Raw genomic sequence first — 20,359 nt, 5'->3', positions numbered from 1 at the left:
GAGCCTCCCGACCCCGCTGCGATGCCCGGTGCAGGGAGTCTGTTGGGGTCAGGCACGGACCGTGTGGATTAGGCAAGAATTTGGGAAAGCGTGAGGATGAGCACATTGTACGTGTCCCACTCCAGAAACTGGAGTGGGAGCAAAACAGGGAGATGTGACCCAAGCAAAGAGGAATCTTACACAAGAGAATTTGTGCCCATCTGCGACACACCAAAGCCAAATCCTGGCTTGAAAACATCAACGGGACCGAAAATATCACTGGAGAGGAACGTCAAGAGGAACCTGCCTTGGCGATCTGTTGTGAGCCATGCCAATGTGTGCAGAAGGAAATAAAACAAACAGCCGGGAGAATAATGAGTCAAAGTGAATAATGTCAAATAGTATGATAGTGAGGTGTGTTTTTCCAGCAAGCAGAAAGGGTTTGTCTCTGGTGATCTCTCTAACCCCTCCCAGGATAAATTGCCGGGATGTTTAGCATTGCGGCACACAAATTGTTTTGGAAAGGGTGCGGCGGTGGATTTTTTGACTGGTCTGTACGGAGCAAATGTGGCTGGGACAAGGAAGGAGGGGAAGGACCGAAGGGAAAACAGCGCGTGGAGAGCACCAGCCAGCTGAAAAAAAAAAAAATAAAATCAAGCAGTTGTTCAAAGCAAGATGCACAAATTTGACACAAAAGCTTGTGAAATCCTGGACAAAAAAAAAAAAAAAAAAAGTAAAGAAAGAGTGCTGAAGTCTCAGAGCTCCAAAAAGTAACTTTTCATTTATTATATTAAACAATAACATTTCTCTTATTATATTAAACAATAAACATGAGATGGGTTAAAATTAAAATACCTTTCAATTTGTTATGATATTTGAAAGATAAATATACCTACAATAATGTACATATTTGGAGATATTAGTCAAATTTAGGTCAACATTGCAGTTTCCACTTTGAGTTTCCACCGTTTTTAGGTCAGACTAAAGAATGTCATAGTCAAAGGGACAGCAGAAGAGCACTCTCTAATTGTAACAGCAGAAGGAACCATAGTCACTCGGAGTTTTCCTTTTAAAGAAGGGGAAGGCAAAAGTTGGAAAAAAGAAAATTCCATTTTATAACAAATTAGCCTTTATTTATAAAACTTTCAAGTAAAAAGAGCAGTATATCAACTGATTAAACAGGTGTGTCAATGAGTAATAGTTAACATATTTACTCTAAAAATAAATCTTCTATGATTCCACCATACTCCAGGCAAAATTCCTTTCTAAGAAAAGATGGTTGTTGTGAAGTCTACAGAGAGATGCAATGGTTGACACAGAACACAAACTGAGCTGTTCCACCGGTGGAGGAAGATGGTTGAACTAGATCATTATTAGCACAGATCACAGAGTTCCAACTCTACATGAAGATTAAACAGAAATGAAATTCCTGAGAGGGAGGAATAAAACACAGAAAAAAGGAGAAATCAAACTCTTACACGAGGGAAAGCAACAATTCCACTTGGACCAAAATTCCTTGGGCCTCGGTTCTACAGAATAAATACTCTTCTCAATGGAGAAACGCTAAAGAAGAAATAGTAACCCCAAAAGGATTATAAGAAGAATCCAAGAAAAGTGCATTATCTTTGAGCATAAGATGACAAAATAATTTCTACAAAATTTCTGACAACAGATTTCACAGACAAGAATAATAAAAAAAAAGAAAGGTGACACAGTCAAGACACAAGTTTGGAATTTCCTACACTTTGAGAGCACATTACAGGAAACAAAATACAGTAAGGACTGATGATCCTCATAGGGCAGAGCTTTCATAAGGAAAAATGTGCCAATATAAAAATATTTCATACAGCGTTACTGTAGAAGTAGTACTTTTATGAGCATCTGTTTTTATTGCAGAATGACTGGTGTGTTTTACAACAAGACTATTTGAATATAACTTCGGGAAACCACTCGAGGCAAATGTGAACGCGCTGCTCTATAGAGGATAATGTGAGTAATTCAATACCTGTGTCCTACATGCAAAGTTTGCATGCGTAGGTTCAACGTGAATAATTGTCCGTCTTTCCTGTTTTAACTGTTGTGCCTCGGTGCCTGTGTGCAATTCACGGTTTTCCATGAGTCATTCCAGCAGTGACGATACTCTGTATAAAATACACATGTGCCACTATAAAAGCCTACTAAACTCGTTGTGATTGCTCAATGCACCACAGAGTCTCATAATTTATCCGAGTAGAAAGCAGAATCACCTCCATTCTTTCCTCCAAGCCAAGAATGCAATGGATAGTCATTCCTCCTGAAGTAAAAGCTTAGGTGGAAACGGAGGAAAAACAGAGCTGAAATCCAGATGACAATTATGTGCAACCTATATAACTGGAATGAAGCAAGAAAAACATGTTTTCCACCTTGGCGTGTGACTGGTTGGGTTGTGTGTGAGTAGCTCCTTAAAAACAATTTTGAAAAAAAAGGGAAAAAAAAGAAAGAGAGAAGTGAAACTACAAGCACATGTAGGAGGAAAATCATCGCCTTAGCCTAGAGAAAAAAGAAAAGACAACATGACCATCACATGCCAGAAGTCCAGAAATTGAGCCTGTATTTCAAAAAGACACTTTAAAAACTCAGAAGAATGTGAAATCACATCCAGTGCAGATGATACCTACTTTCTGCCAGGTTTCTCTCTTGCACTTGGCACAGCTAGTGAACAGCTTTTCATGCCAATGGAAGTAATCTGGAAACAAATTTATTAGAAGTAGTCATTTCTCCTTTTTTTTTTTTTCTTTCACCAGAACTTTGAAATTCTAAGAGCCATGATCTAATCTGTTATTTCTGTAAAAATTCCATTTCTGCATCCATCTCTGTTTAGAGAATACATACATACGCCCAAGCTTTAACATATAGAATAGATGTGCATATTCTACATATCCATTGTATATACACATTTTATGTACAACACAAGGAACTATATACTAGCCATAGTATGTGGACATATATAGTATATACACACACTATTATTACATTAACAATACACTATATATATATATACACAGACACAAATAATATGGATCTCATCATGTACACTGTATATGCATTGTGTACACTCACATTTTATATATCTTGCATTGTACATATTTTCTCTGCCCAAATAGCGGTAGGCCTATTTGTGCTTTCAATTTCACTGTTCTGGAGGAAGAAGATCGATGTCTTGCGATAAAAGTTTTGTCTCAGAAGAACAAGTGCAGGTATTATACAAAATGCTGAGTTACAAGCATAAGGGAAGAACATGGTTCATCTTCCTTTTTACATGGAAAACTGTATTAAACACAGCGGGGAGGAATCACAGCTAAGTTTTTCTTCTACTGCAGTGTCTAAAATTTGGGATCAAGAGTGTTTCGGTAAACCTAAGGTTACTACTCCTAACACACTGAGCACAGGGGACACGTTCTGTCCTTGTTCATCTGCTTGACCTTCAGTTACTGCCCAAGCAAATACGGAGAATGAGTCAATAAGGAAACAGCAAAACAAGCAATTAGTTGTAACGCTATGTGGATTGCTAGATTAATTCACATTTCTGGCTTCCTGCTGGACATCTTGCAAACACTTTTTGCTGAACATCTTGCAAACACTGACTCATTGCCTTGGAAGCATTATAAATCATAATATTTTAGAGCACTGACAAAGTAGCAGAAAGCCTTGTTATGGTACATAACTCAAAAAATGAATCAAGCTGTTGAGCTCATCCACCCCATCCCACTGGAGTGACATCATCCAGCAGGAGTCCAAAAGTGGTTTTCCTTTCTGAAATGGCACTACATCTGAATGGGGTTTTATTGTAGCAGAAGAGATACCACAAAGACTCAGGCCCAAATAAAAAAGAAAAGGAGAATCTTACACATGGATACAATTTGTTTAACTTCACTGAGAAGCCTCCAGCCATTCAATTTGGGAAATTGCTCTTTCACAGCAGAAGCTTTCTCTTGTGCTGGCTATGGACAGACCCAGAGACTTCAAGTCCTGTGCACCAACAGAAAAGGGAATTTGTTGATGTTTTAGTATGTTTGATCATTTAATCTATCTTAGAGAAAAATACCTACAATGGGAAGGGATTTCAAATCAGGTTCTGTAAAATTAGAAATATCTCCTATTGCGTTCACAAGGGGTCATTAAACGATGACATTAAAGATCATCATGTGGTTGGTTTTGATACTAAAATGCGTCTTCTTCCCTTCTGAGGGGAATTCAAGGTTCACATTATTTGTAGTACCAGCAGCACAGGAGACACAGAGCAAACAGGGAACTGGGACTCCTAAAACTGCATTTGGAGATACGGGGTTTTGGTTTTGCCGTAGGTATTGTTGCATATGTAGATGGACGGATGTGCACGTGCATGCCTGTACACAGACACGCACTCACCCACATACCATAAATCAGCTGCGTTTCAGAGCTGAAAACTACTAAGATGATGAAAATAATCCAATCTGCTTCTGATCTCTGTGTAAGGAAAGCATCCAGAATAAGGCAATTATAACAGAACGGGGAAAGATTGTTTTCATTCGGTGATCAGGCACGATCTTTGAATTATGAAAAATAAAAGGAAGGAAGGAAGGAAGGATATAAAAAATAGAAATGCACTAAAGATGAAGGAATACCACATTTTCAAAAAAAGAGAGAAAATATTGTAAGATAAGGGCTGCATCAGTAAAAACACAGAATGTTAGGCTTCGTATTCCTACAGAACCAAGGACAGGAAAGCAGATGTACATTAAGGACATTTAGAAAATTTTGTGCTAGATGCCTACTCTATTTAGACATAAAAGTCCAAGGCAAAAACAACTGAAGTTTTCAAATTCCTGTAATCAGAAAAGGCATTTTAAAGTAACTAATTCACAGACTTATCATAAGGACTTATTTTGTATATGACATGTAAAACACACTCGGTGTTATCCTTACCAGGTGAAGTATCGAGTTCTACAGGTGCATATAAAATCTGTTCCTACTTGGATTTACTACGGTTTTAAAGCCAATCCAGTCTACCAGAACTTCTATAACTTACGCATGAATACATATTTGGCAAATAAAATCTGTTTCAGCTTGGCCTTATTTCAGCTAAATTATGTTTGATCTGTAACCCTGTAAGATAAGATAGGTGGAATTAAAGAAATAAAGCCTGTCTCACACAGTCAACTGGGTAACACACATAACACGGTCTGTGTTCAGGCGGCTGGAGCAAAAGAGGGTAAAACAAGTTGTAGGGATGAACGCTGCCCAAACTTAGTGAGTTTTCCATTGCTTGCTTTTACAGGAAAGCATGCTCAAACTTGTAGCACAATCCTGCAATCGTATTTGCTTATGAGATAAAGCAAGATTTCGCCTAATGATTTAATTGCCAAATTATTTCTCCAATTTACTACAACTGAATTAAGTCCCTCTTTTACTCAATGCAAACAAGTGTTTAAATTAGAACTACTCATTCATACGGCCTTCAAATTAATAACATGTTATGCAGTTCACTATGTATTCATCATCCATAAACTGCCAGATCCTTTTGTAAAAGCCACATCTCCTGGATAAAAAGGGACCATCTAATAATGAATTTATGCTGAAGACTTTGACAGAGATGACACAGATGACATACTGATTAGCCTACCATGAATTATTAAATAAATGTAACAAGTAAAAGCTAAGTCTATAAATATTATCTTTTTATGACATTTTCTTTGAAATTCATACTGCAGCCTCAAAAAAAAAATTAGAAAAAAAAAAAGGAATTTAGGTAATAAAAAGCCAGATTAACAAGTTGCAGTTTACTATATGCAACATTGTCTTCCAGATAAAGAAACTTTGCTTTCAACAGCTTAGGATCATACTTCTAATTTCTTACAAGCAGTAAATTTTATCTAGAACATAGAACACAGCTTATACAGTGTTTCCTGCATATTATGCACTTGAAAAGCCACACAGAGCCCAGTTTGACGTAACCAGCCAGTCTTGTTTAGAGTTGAAGGTGACTAAAGTTATTTTCACAACATAAACCAAGAATTTAGTATTTTTATAAAAGCCACGTTTAAAGGTTTCACTTGGACAGGGTGGGGCCAAAGAACCTCTCTTTAAGAGTTTGGCATATCGGCCTTACTGAGTGCAATAGCCAACTCAAGGTCTTCTTGTTCTTGTCGCCGCAACCGAGCTAGTCTTTCTTGCTCTGCTTTTTCACTCTCACGCTTTGCCCATGCCAGCTGCTGTTCTTCATTTCCAAACTAAAAAATGAAAACGGAAAATAAGTTAATATATTTATCAAAAAGCTAGAAGAAATTACGTGAAAAACACAACGAATCAGACTCATTAAATATATGAATAAAGTATAACCACGCTGTCTTAGGGTACTTCTGGATCAAGATAAAAATTCACTCACTGATTTCCTCACTTCATCCTTTAATTTATTTCTTTAATTTCTTCCTCCTCCCACCAGGAAACTAACCCATCTGGGCTGCACGTCCCTGCATCCATGTCTCAGTTGTGTATGAAAATGGCCAGAGGACTGGAGCCAAACAAAAACCCCACAAACACAAAAAAAAGCAAGTTAGCGGTTTGGGAGCATAGCAACCTCCATCCATTTTTAAGAATAGTAAATAGCTGGTAAAAAACAAGAGCTATTTACTCTTGTGCAACTCCACTGCAGAGAGTTTTACTGGAGTATTTCCTGCTAAGGGTGAGGGGCTTTAATAGCGACTCCGGAGACGGCTGATTTGTGGGAAGTTTCATCACCAAATCAAAAAGTTACAAAAACTGCTTCTGTTCCTGTTCATAAAATACATGCACAATTTTTTCCAGTAAGAAATAATGTAAGAAAATCCAATTTACTCAAGCAGAAAACACTAAGGAAATATAACACATTACAACATTCAGCTTCTAAGCCTGTTTGAGCTTCCCAAAACACATCGAAGTCACTGCAGCCGAACTATTCCGCTGTGATATTCCAGTATTTACCACTGACATATGCAATAGTTTGCTTGTTTAAACTTTTTTTGCAAAAATATTAAAATATTTTATCGAAATACTAACAATTTAAAACTAAAATACAATCTGTTACTGTTTGATTTTAGCATTCGCTGAAGAGGTTGATGTTAACAGAAGTGTTCGCACAGCTGCATGCAAATGTTTGCATTAGATCCCACTTCTAAAATTTGCTTTGTACTATCTTTTTTTGAATGTTCAAGAAAACATATTATTTGGGTTTTTTTTTTTTTTTTTGGGGGGGGGGGCAGGGTGGGAAGAAAAAGCTACATGGAATTGATAGTTTCAATTTCAGCTGAATGGATACTGCAAAAATTGCCCTGTGGTCCACAACATACTAACTCTGAGCACAGCAAAATGTGACGCTGCACCGGCTGATACGGCTACACCTTCCCAGGCGAGCTTAAAATACTGAACCGAATAATAAATGCAACTGAAAGTTGTATTTAATATTCAGCTAGCTGCATGTTTAATATACGCCTAGCTGCAGATGTTCTACATGCTGGCCCCCACCCCTGCCTCTTCCACTCTGCACCGTATCTATAATTCATATTTTCAAAGAAATGCATCTGATTTGAATTTCTTTCAACCCAAGTCCAAATCTCATTTACCCATAATTTAGTCAAATTACGCTTCATCTTTGTGCTTCTGGATGCTCACGATTCCTCATTTTATTCCTCTCAATATGATCTTTCAGATGGTTTGATGCAAAAAAGAGAGGAGTATTTTAAAATTACTTTTCTTCAAATAGGATCTCTGCCTTCATCGTTACCAAAATTTAGATGTGGACCTTTGCATTCAATGTTCTTGAAATACAGTAAGAGTGCCCCACGTTTTTATGATATTTTACTTTTCAAAAGAAGAAAACTTACTATCATTAGTCATTTAAACAATGTCAGCTGACAGGTACGATTTAAAAGCTCACTAAGATGATTTTTTTCAAGATAAGTAAAGACGGACTCAAATGGAAATAGGGTTTCTCCACTTATTCCAAGAATTCAAAAAGATCACATAACTGGGATGGAGAAGTTACTATTCTCAGAAATACAATAAGCTTTGGTCAAACCATCTGGTGTGCCTTTTTCTTTTTTAAATGTTGAGAAAACATTTTTACTTCTATAGTTTACATCTTAGGATAAGTCTTCCAAAGCTTATGAGAATCCCAATTATGACTTGTTTATGGTACAGAAATTATATTTTTGTGGTTAGAAGTGCTGAGTGGAAAAAAAAAAGACAAGTGATTCATTGGAAACAAATCTGGATGTTGTTACAAATGGTTAGCATAAAGTAAAATGTTCAGGAGTGTAACTCTGACCATGAGTGAAATACACAACAGCTCATTAACGCCACTGATTCTTGCACAGATTGCCGTAACTGAATTACAAGTTATTTAATACAATAACTATTTTTTTGCATATGTCCAGGTTTCAAGAAGTCTATAAATATGTATCACATGTCTGACATGTCATTAAAAACGTCTCTTCTCTCTTTTTCAGAAGTACAGTTAGATCCAAGGCATAAATGAGGAAAACTGCAGACGGCAGCCAGACTAATCAAGCACTCACAAAGCTAGGCTGACTTGTGTTTACTAAATTACCAGCTTACATTAAGAGGAAAAAAATTAGTTTTGTTCTAAATGCTGTTTCTTGGAAATTTACACGTTTTCTGTTGGCACTGGAAGGATTGCTTTTCTTGTTGTTCTGTAAACTGAAGCTGGAACCTAGAAATACCTGAAATACGAGCTACCCAAAGACTTGGTTTTGTTCCAGAGAGTCAGATTTAATGCCAGCAGAAAAATTAAGAATGCAACGAGAATATCCTTAAACTCTGGGTGCATGCATTTGCCAGTGTGTCAACGAAGCCAAATTTGTTAACGAGCTACTTAAAATCTAGTGAAGGTCCTCACGTTACTTCTTTGCAACAGCGAAGAATTCCAATTAAAAATCAGGTTATTCGATTACTCAAACCTGAACGATTCTATGATTCTGTTCTCAGATTCCATGGACTTAAGTTGTGTGTCAAAAAACCTTCTGTAAGTAAAATTGCTTTTCCATTATGAACAAAGTTTCCCAAACATTAGGCAAAGACAAGCACAATATCCTCGCTGATTACAAGGTACACTTAAAACTTGATACAGAAGAATTAGGAATTACCAAGTGTAGCAACATAATTGTGTTATAGGGAAGAAAAAAAACCCAAAAAACCAAACCCAACAAACTGAAAAGAACAGGGATCAAGTCTCTCTCTTTTTAGTCAAATTCAGTTAACACTTTTTTTCTTCCTTACAGCAGTAGAAAGCAATTCACAAAACCAATTAAAAAATTAATTTCATTGGATGAAGTGCCACTTCACAGTAATTTTAAGTGGCTGCTACTCAAGATCTCATTTTTCCTACTTTTTCCTTGTCTTCTAAAGTTAATCTCATCTCCTGCAAACCCGATGGCACAGCAGATTTAACACGAGAGAACCCACTGGGATGGAGATCAGAGATTTTGGTTAATCAAGGATACAATCACTCAGAGTAAGCCACACTTTTAACCTGGGAAATGCAGTCTGAAAAGCAGGATGCCAACAGCTGGGTAACAGTCATTCCATCCCATTATTTGTCCTTTCATCAAAGGAAGAAATTAGATGTTGTTCAAGAAATTTCAGATAAAGCAAGTTTTGCGTCTTATTTTTATTAAGAATGTCACCATTTTGTATACAATCACAGAATTTAACTGTGCAAATTCAACAGGCTAGTACTAACTGTGGTCAAGCATACAGAATATCTTGAACTTTGACGTCTCCAATAAAGATAAATTTCAGATAAATTAAAGCACTGAGGCCAGCTAAAAGTATGCACAGATGACCTCAATTAACGATATCAAGTAGGAAAGTGATACACATTTACAATTAACTAATAACTAGGGGGAAAAAACCATTAAAAATAAGCAACCTGAAAGATTCAGTTCAAAGATCTCCACGTGTTGAACACTGAGCTGTGTCCAGAGGTAAGTAACAGATTAAGTTGGCAATTCTGCTGCCTGGCAGTGTGACAGAACAAAAACACAAGAAAGGAGGAAGAAGCCTGAGGCTGTGGATGGAACAGATTTCTATCTACTCATGGAAGCAATAAGAACCACATTACTACTACATTTACAATCATTTCCAATTCAATAAGGTACCTGCCAGCATTAAAAACAAAGCCAGGCTTTCAGGAACCCTGATCGTTTTTAATGAATGGGTACTTGGCTTTGCTTTCAAACCTTCTGGTACTGTCTTTTGGAGATGTTTCTGTATTGGTTCTACAAAACAATTTTTGTTTTCTTTGTCTAACAAGGGTTTTACTACAATATCAGTAATTGGAACAAAATTCAACAGCTAAATTTTCAATCTCTGTCTCGTATATGTATCTTTATGACATTCCATCATATACAGCAAACATTGTGACAGGATTGTCAGAACTCGTTTCACAAACAATTACAAATATTTTACGGAGTCTTTCCCTTTAAGGATTTGCTTCTCAGGATATGGTGCAATTGCTATAGAAATGTTTTCAACAATTGTTTTTGAATCTTTACATCGTTGGCTCCCAAAAATCAGTTTACAGAATAGCCTCCATGCAACAAAAACAATACACAGATTCTGCTACAAAGAATTTGTGAGTAAAGGCACACTGTACTAAAATAATTTAAATGCAAGTAAACCCTTTAAAATTTAGTATGAAACTTCTTTTTTATTGAAATAATGCCTTTTTATTACAGAAATATTAATACAAAAACAGTGAGGACAGCATGAAGGTACTAAGAGACAGAAGCCAGTGAACAGGAGGTTTGCGGTTAAAACAAAAACCCAAGAGATTGCTGCAAGCAGAGCAGAAAGTGGTTTGCTCAGAGACAATGAACTTAACTTACAGAGCTGAAGTCTGCAAAACCCAAGGAAGAGTCTTTAGAAGTTTTACTTGAAGAGGAGGGAGCAAATGGATCTTTTCCACTAAATGGGTCCCCAAACCCCTTTTTACTTTGAAACGGGTCACTTCTGTCAGCCCCAAATGGCTGGAATGGATCATGGGGCTTGGGAAAATCTGAAGACCCAAGGTGGCTTACAGGAGTACTTTTACCTAGAAATTTTAGGAAAAACAAAACAAAACAAAACAAAAGGAGAAAAAGAGAAGTTACTTACCATGGACAATGCAAACCCCTTAAATAGGAAACTGTGCTGATAAACTTTTAGCATCATCCATTCTTCCTGGGATGGTTTAAAATTTAACCAAATATAATGGTATTCATTTCTCCATGCAAATAATCTCAAACAGTTGTTTTATTTAAACAGCTTAATTATCTTAATTATACATACTGCAATACTAATACCATCAAGGTTTTAAATTATAAAACCCGATATAAAGATAATATAAATATATTCCACCCCAATAACAAATAAAGGAAAATCTAGAAACACTTTTAAAAGAAACAAATCTTTACAACTTCCTGCATAATAACCTGAATTACATACCTCATCTGCATTAATAAAGCTATCTTTTTTGAAATGTCCAATTCTTTGAATTATAATTTAATAGGAATCTTATAATTTATTCCCATCAGGATACATGTACTAAGAAAGCACAGAGAAATGGAGCTGCAACCCCAAATTTCAGATTATGTACTTGGCACATGTAAGACATAGACTGATAGCTTTTAAGAAAGTACTTTGGTAGCTGCTCATGAACTTCAAACCATTTGCTCAAATCTGTGGAAATCCTCATTTGTTGAAGAGAAATAAAGATCAGTAAACTTGCACTAAACAACTAACCTATTCAGCAGCCTGCCTTCACGTGCTGTTAAATCACAGCTCAGCCTCTCCTATCCCAGGGGCCACCTTCCCTGTGCTCAGCTTGCTGGACGTACAGCACGAGCTGGTGGCACCTCCTGAGTGACCGCACAGGGTGCAGGGGTCCACGGTCCTCAGCCAGGCACAGGAGAGCTGGAGGAACCCTGCAGACTCTTATCTCAGAGCTAACATCATACCTCAGACGCAATACAGTGATCACTTGCAGGCACCGTGCTTCAGGGAAAATGTTAGGCGAGAAAGTCCGCAGCTGAACAAGCAGAGGCATAGAAAACAAGACACATGCAGCAGGAGACATAGCTGGGTTTGTTTAGTCTTAGGTGTGTTCAAGGAGAACCCGATCATAGTCCTGTAGGCTAATCTTCCATCAAGAAAAAGGCTAATGGATTTCAATTTTACCAGGAGAGATTTACATTAGACAGTCTGTAACATTTTTTAAATTTAAGAATACTCAAGACTCCCTAGGGAACTTGTTCAACTCTATCAACATGACCATGAGATTTGAGAAACAGTTTCTAGAAATCACACTGGTTTAGCTGCCTTGAAGCTGGAGGATAAATGAGATCTCTTAAAGTTCACTCCAGTGCTATTTTTCATGGTTCAGTACGTGCTCCATCCTGGTTAACAGATGTAGCAAGGATATACGGATACCCACATCAGCAACCACATGTGGGCTTGGAAAGACAGGCAGATCAGACCAGTCATTTGTCCTTCATGGAAGGAAGTGACAAAATGTACAGGAAATACCAGCAGCATTTGCTCTCCCCACAAGCATGGACCCTCCTTCACCACCGTTTCAAACTGCCTTTCCTATCAACAGCGGCCCCATTTTGTTCGCTGAACTGGACGGCTGCATGGACATCCCGACCTGCAGGAGATGCCACCTCCGGCGACAGCTGTGCGGTGTCAGGGAACTGGGCACACCTGGTGAGGGACGAGTAACTCAGCTTTTTGTAGTTAATTCTCCAGATAAGAGAGAAAACGATTTTAACTTCTTTTAAATTACAAAGAGAATGAAAGTATCTGCATTTCTAATTTAAGGTCAAGGCAAAACAAGAGCCCTCCACATTTTTTTCCTCCTTCCTCTACTGCCAGTTACCAGCAAGCAAATCCCCCCCAGTATCCTTCACCCTACATTGCCCCAAACCAATTTTGATTGATAGAGGCAAAACCGACCCGTTTTAAGCTGCCCTTTTCTTGGGTTAAATCTTGCCAAAAGCACTTTGTGGAACTGGTGACTGTTACTAACGCAGGGTTTGCAACGTATTTGCTCAGCAAAACTGTTTTTTTCTAGGTGGCCTGTTTAATGTTTTTGCACGAAGCCCCCAGTGGTTTTGGAACGTACACAAAGAGCACCGGGGTTTCTCGTGCTTCATCTTCACAACAGATCACAAAGCAAAGTAGAGGAAATGTCACCGTGAATCCTACAGTTACTGCTAATAATATTGAAAATTTTCATTTTACTGAGTGCCATTTTTTTCAGTTCTTGTATGTTAAAGAAGAAGGCTTTAATTTTTAATTTTGTTATTTTAAAGAAAAGGTAAAAGAAGGAAACCCTGAAAAAAAATCAGGTTTATTTTTTTGCAGAGCAATTTTAAGGGCAGTGCCCACGCTGAATATGCTGATGCTGGCACTCACGACAGAGTCCTCAACGAGCCCTCTTCCACCACACTTTGTACATTGCTTATAGTTTGTTTTACCCTGCCACACTCACCGAACATGACTTTGAGGCCTGGCAGAAGTTTGCTTGGTTCCGTTAGATGTTCAAATTTACTCATTTATTAGCCACAGATTAGTAATAACACCACTAGAATGTTCTTTCTGACATCCTTGCTGGCTTACACCAAGCGTGAATCTCCCTCTGCAGTAAGTGTGTGCAGAAGTACACAAGGATTTTTGTATTCCCACATTTAGTATGTCAAGCCTGTGGGTGCAGTATTTCTGTAACTTAAAAGAAAAAAAACCCAAACCACATTAAAAAGTCACCAACTGAACCGAAGGACATTGGTAAAAGCGTAATATCGCAAAATATACTCTTAGGAGTCACTGAGGTTGCATTAATCCTATATGCACTGGAAAATGTTCCATTTTGATGTTCTACTGCTCATCGTTTTTGAGGTATGGCGGTACGAAAGTGCAAACAGTTGTAACCCTTACTTACTCGATTTTTCTGCTAATAGTTTCAGGGGAAAAAAAGTTCAGAAAAAAGCAAAACAGGTCCTATTCTGAAACCACAGCAGTTTCAGCAGTTACCCAAGTGGTGCACCCAAACCACACCGAGGACTCACTTCAGCAAAAAGAGATGATGAACAAAATGGTTTACCACAGCAAATGCTGTTAACTTAGAGTGAACTCCACCCATACCAAGGGTTTATCTAATTTCATACCCCACAGCAAACTTCAGGGTTGAGATCTATAGTTCAAGGCAAATATAATCTCACTGGTAGGGTGCAATTGCAGAATTTGTCTTACTGAATTACAAGATATTGCCAATGAAACAACAAAGTGAAATATTCAGAGTTTTCTCTATACTCTGTGTTTCACCGATGGACCTAACTTTCTGCTTTGGGGAGTATCCTGCTGCATGAGGAGAAGCAGCATGTTTTCAGGTGTTTGAAGTCTGGATCCTGCGTGCTCACAGGCGAACAGGGCTCAGTTGAGATAACACGACTTTAAACTTTCACTAAACAAGCAGTCCTTTCCAGGAAGCTTTCTAAAGCGAAAAAGATGTTTTAAGAAGTCAGAGTCATGCTACATAGCACAAGCAGTGATAGCGTGATTTAAATCCATCCCTGTGATGACATTGGAACATATCATACCAAATACCAAGGCTGCTACCTCTCACGTCTTTTATATATGCCAGAGGAAGTGTTACTCTAGAAACTTCGGAGACTGTGCAGCATGTAAGGTGCCTCCCAGCATATCTTTCTTTTGGCACTTTACCAAATTTCTGCATCATTCCCAACTTACGCAGCATGCTTTTCACCACACTGTTAAATTATCCAGCTCTTCCACTGATGCAGAATAAAACTGTCATAAACTGTGAACTTTAGGAACTTACAGTTTTCAAAATGTGCTTGAAGGTTAGTGAAATTAAAACCAGTTTTCTACAGAATACTCAAAAGTGTTTGTCCTCAACAGGGGTATTTCTTCACTGTATTTCAAACTCGACTGTTTGGAGATAAAGCTCTTTGCACAAAAATCACAAAATATATTTTTAGCAGCACAAGGAAGAAATTTTCTTATGCAAAAAACCTTGACACTGTTTTTACTTGATATTTGCAAAATTCGCACCTTGAGCTAGCCTGTAAATCCGAAAACCTTAGCTTCAGAGAAATATTCTGAAAACTACAAACTTCTTGAAAGGTGAGGTTAGAGAAATCGTTATACGTTCAGCTTAACAATCCGTTCTGAAACGGATTCTGAACAACCTCTTTCAACAATCGGTACTGAAATATCTTTACTGTGAGAGAACAGCATAAACAGCAGAATCAAAGCGTGAATGGAATTTTTAGTTTGTGGCTGGGCAGGTGCTCCACCCATGAGTCATTTATCCTACACAACAAGGGATGCCTGTGTTCTAATGCAACTGTCAGCTCTTCTAGAAGGCATAAAAAAAAAAAGTTTTCCTGTCAGTCACAAACTTTGAGGCTGAATTTTTCACTCTCAGCTACAGCTGAGGAAAAAAAAATAAAAGGTAAACAGGCACTGTGGTACTTGTGAATAACCTTGGGTACCCAAGAAGTGCTAAGGAAGCAGGTGTGTGGTACCACTCAGAAATAAACAGAACACTCCCGAGATCACGCAATGAATAAAGAACAAAGCTCTGTACTCTCATCTAAACCAAACGATTGAGCCCCACAACTTGGATATGCCCATGCAAATAAATGCAAGGGAATTATTTTGATTTTTTTTTTTCTGATTGCTTAAAACAATTCTTTCTTTTGTTCGTATCTCCTGATTACACCCATTATACCTAATATGGCTTCTTTCTTTTTAAAATTATCTCACTGAATACATAGAACAAATTTCTCTGCACATTCATATCCTGGGGACACTGTATATTCTGCAGGTCAAAAAGAACGGCCACAAAACTGTGATGTGTTTAAGCACTAAGTTTTCATTTGACAATTTTCTTTCAAGAAATGCAATCAGTTAATGCACACAACAAGGCATTCAGGCTTTGGTTGGCATGTTTTTTAAGCAAGATACTGAACAAACTGTGAAGTCTTGATTTTTATCTAACTGAGACACTGAAAACACAGCGTAGGCACACAAACACTACTAAAACCATTTATACGTCCATTCAAAAAGCAGCAGAGATCTGTGCTCTTTTTTTCCTCACTGACAACAGTCAATATGGGGTCAATGTGAACTAACAGTGCTCCTTGTACTGCTTTACAGACGAAAAATAAGCCTAAAATGGTAAAAACAGTCAAACCATCAAATGCCTTAAATTTAGAGAAGTGACACGTACGAAAAAGAACTATATTTATCGTTGACATAAAGGAGGAGGAAGCCTCAAATACAAAGGAAGACAGCAGCAGAACAGGGCTGTACAAACACCGCCTTTCTGCGAGCTGCTTGCATTGCCCTTCTGATTTGTGCAAGCACGGTAGTGGCTGCCAGCATTAAGCAGCTGATTATGCACAGTAGCAGTAAGAGACATCTAAAATGCTTCAAGGGGTGCAAAAAAAAGTCCCACAGAATGAATCTAGCTTTTCAAAAGCTTCTAGTTAGACAATCCTGGTCCAGATAAGCTTGGAATGTGTGTGCATACCCCATCTGGGTTCTTAATCATGAGCACTTAAGGGGGCAAATTTATCTTAAAATTTACCTTCCAAGGTCCATGCACCATATGAACATAACAGAAAGCTGCTCTGTGAGTTGGCTGTTAATTTTTCTTCCATTTCTAGCTTCTTTGGGGCTGGCAACAATCTTCTCCAGCACCCACACTTGGTGAGGAAAAGGCAAAGCATCCTCATCCAAAAATAAGGAGTTATTATGTCTGTAGGTGATGATGGATTACAATTGCATCACAGCTAAAAGAGTTTTCAGTCTAGTTCAATTAAATATTAAGATCTAAATGATCATATCAGATTGTTAATAGATCTTAAAAGCTCTGACCCCTTTTCACTTTTTTAAGTCATCAACAAGTTCAGAAACTATTTCTCTTTATCTGCCAAGCGGCAGATTCAAGAAATGGGACTTGATCAGTCAGATTTTGCTTATCTTGATCAGTCAGATTTTAAGTCAGTAGGAGCCTTTTCTGACTTCACTGGTGGGACAGCAAAATACATCCAGCAGTTTTGCAATTTGTGATTTAGTGAAAATACTGAACCCTAACACTATGGCTGGTTAAACTTATTATCAATAACATCATTACAACTATTTGGTAATAACTGCTGGTCACTCATATTAAATACTGTGCAAACCCTCGTGCTCACACTGAGGTCTTCTGGGGCTCCCCACAAGCCAGGGATCAGAATCATACTTCCTAATTCAAGGCATGCTGCTTAGTCCCCTATTCTGTCTTCTCAAAAGACATTTCAAAAACACTGCCAGTCATAAAAACAATGTGGGAACAGAACTGAAGACCTTAACTCAAAGACAAGAGGTGTTAACCACTAACCGCTGAAATGCCCATTTATAAATTCCGTTGCCATCACACATCAGAGCTACAAAGAATAAAAACAAAGCCAAACTTCTCTGACAAATTCACTGTGTCCAGTCTGGAGTAATTACTTCCCAATATAATTTATTTCAACACCTGTATTTCAAATAGCAGCTGAATAAATCAACTCATTCCTTTCTTACATGGGATGAATTCAATACGTACTCCTTTGAGCTCCAAGCTACAGGATATTTTTCTGCTATTTAGGTATTGGTATCCCAAAGAAAAAAAATGAATTTTTTAAAGTACATTAGCATTGAAGAAGTTCCCTATTAATACAGTACCCACCACCTCTGTTACTAATATACAATATATTTAATAAAAATTATAACATTTACACAGGCTAAAAAAAGATAGAGTGATAAAAATAATTATTTCTATTAAATAATCTTTGCAAGAAGAAAGCATCGCAAAAATGGAAAAGTACATTTTCTTCCTGCATTTTTAGGACTTTAATAATTCTTTCAAGGTTAAAAAGGTCAAAACCACTAGAAGCAAGCAATAAAAATTTAGAAGAGGTTGAAGGTTACACACTGGTTAGTGGTGAAGCTTCTTCCACTAATATCACTGGTTAACAGTACTGTTATAACCGCAATGTGGAATGCATGGTGCTGCATTTAAAGGAAGTGGTAAGGGTGGGGCAAAAGCAGTAGGTCCCACGATCAAAGCACTAGAGCATTGAATTTTACTTATAACCCAATCACTGACACCCACACAGCAACTTCCTGTACTTTAAAAAAAAAAAAAAAAAAAAAAAGAAAAAAAAAAATCTGTTTCTCTCTTTTTGTAATCAACAACTTTTACCTAGAAACTAGTTAGCGGTGAACTCTGACTGATTTCAATCTGCAGCTCACGGCAGAAAACATAATTGTTAATCTGTGAGAACCTGCAAAAACCATTTTAACTGCCAGGTTTCAGTATATCAGCTCTTTCAGACTTTTTTATTTTTAATCACACAGAAGTCCTACAAACCCCAATTTGTTAATTGAAGTAATTAATACTGTCTTGTGTTCCATTTATCACAGCCCATTATGCAAAGCACGGGCTTGTTTCTATCTGGATCATTTTTTGGTGCTTTTTGAGCATTATTCAAGATACAGCATCAATAAATACAGAAAACTTTCCACTTCTCTCCAAAGAGACCTTCAAGTTCTCCAGTACCACTTGGTGAACATTGAATTACTTCAGCCAAGTCCCAGGGGAGCTGTACGAAACCTCATGTCCGTTAGGAACTTCATGGCCTACGAACACATTCCTGAAGACAAAGAACATGCACATATCCTTGTGCATAATCCCCAAAAATCCTTGGGGATTTTTTATTAGAACCATCTAGTCAGAAAAGCTAAAGACCTTTTGCTTAGCTGATCTTCCTCAACCTAAAAAGAGCATCTTAAACCAGGTAAAGGACAGAGATACTGATTTTTCAAATCTTTGCATGCAACAGATATGTTGGAGCTTTGATGTTCACCGGTATCCAGGCTTGCTGCTTTGGAAACACCTTCTCCTTGTCATTCTTTTTTTTATTCACTGATTTATTAGCCTTCCTCCAATTCTCTTTAAAGATTCTGCACTTTACTGAAAAACCACCATCAAGTATTTAATCAGAAAAACAAACATGAAATTTCTCTTGGCTCAAGCAAGGATCAGTTTAAGACTCTAACATCTAAAAGATCTTGAAAGACTTTGGTTCAAAAAGGAGCAAGGAAGAAGAAAAATTGTTTACGAAGAACAGAATAAGCATAAGCCTGAGATTCAGTCTAAGACACAACTTTAAAGAAATAATCTCATGGTTGCCATCCCCTCTCTTAACCTGAGTTTTCGAGAAGGAAAAGACAGATCTCAAAGGTGTCTAATCCATGCCACACAGTGCTGGCCTATCCTCGCCAGCCACCAACAACCACAGACAGCTGTGATTTGTTAATACGGATCATGGCTGCTTTTCAATGTCCAAGTTTTGGAAAAAAAATCAAACACTAACTAAAACCAAACAAACCAACCAAAACAGCCAACAACCCACCCTGACTTTACAAGCAGCCAGCAAACAGGTCAGGATTTATAAGGCTAGATAATGATTACCCAGGGCAATCCTGCTGCTGACAAAGCTGGCAGGAGCAGAGAAGTTCCCTTAAGCATGGTATGAAGACTGTCTCCAGAGCCTTTTTATGAAATCTGAACTACATATTCCTTTTACAGGTTTCTCCAGGTACATCTGAAGGCTTTTTGATCTGACCTTCACTAAATGGTAAAGAGAGGTAATGCCTGAAGTGGCCCCGTGTTTGGTTCCAAAGGTTTGCTCTGCCTCTGTGAAGAAAGGAGACCTGCTGCACGACTCCTCCTTCATCTGGACAAAACACAGGCATGCGGGCAAGAAGGGAACCGTGGCACACTCTGGCCACACGTGGATCGTCCTGGACTCCCTGCAATACCTCGACAGAGTGATCAGACAATGCTTGCATGTCACATAGCTCCTAAAAAACTTTGTATGAGGAAAAGCACCGAATTGGGAACAATCCCTGGTAGATTTTACTAGTTTCCCCTACCAACAACTATTTGGGAAATCAGACAGCTTTTCAATGCTCTGCAAAAATATTAGTATTTTTCTATTTGACTGCAGAGTGTTGAGGACAAGTAAAGCTTTCTATTCGATCTTCATTGCACCTGCCTAACAAAATGCAAGCAAACCATACAAGTGCTTTTCAATATTAACAATCCCTTCCAACAGAAATAACAGTTTTACTAAAAAAGAATATGAACTGGGAACACAGAAAGGCAAACTACAGATTTATCTGGTAATAACTAGCATTTATTCATCCTTCAGCAAGATCTTTATCACCTACTTGTTTTTTAATTAAACAGACCAATGAGAAAAGTAAG

General features: G+C 37.8%; 1 protein-coding gene across 1 annotated transcript in view; it reads right to left on the bottom strand.

Annotated features, from left to right (window-relative positions):
- Positions 1-6,080: 6,080 nt before the first annotated feature.
- The window catches only part of LOC104468162 (epidermal growth factor receptor substrate 15-like 1), a 30,537-nt gene continuing 16,258 nt past the window's right edge, over positions 6,081-20,359 (bottom strand). The window contains 2 exon segments of the mRNA XM_010082192.1: positions 6,081-6,227; positions 10,881-11,086. Of these exon segments, the coding sequence (XP_010080494.1) occupies positions 6,081-6,227; positions 10,881-11,086 (353 nt within the window).

Source organism: Pterocles gutturalis, unplaced genomic scaffold (assembly GCF_000699245.1).
Source record: "Pterocles gutturalis isolate BGI_N339 unplaced genomic scaffold, ASM69924v1 scaffold17979, whole genome shotgun sequence".
Classification (NCBI taxonomy): domain Eukaryota; kingdom Metazoa; phylum Chordata; class Aves; order Pterocliformes; family Pteroclidae; genus Pterocles; species Pterocles gutturalis.
The sequence above is the reverse complement of the archived record's forward strand: the minus strand, read 5'-3'. Positions and strand labels throughout refer to the sequence as shown.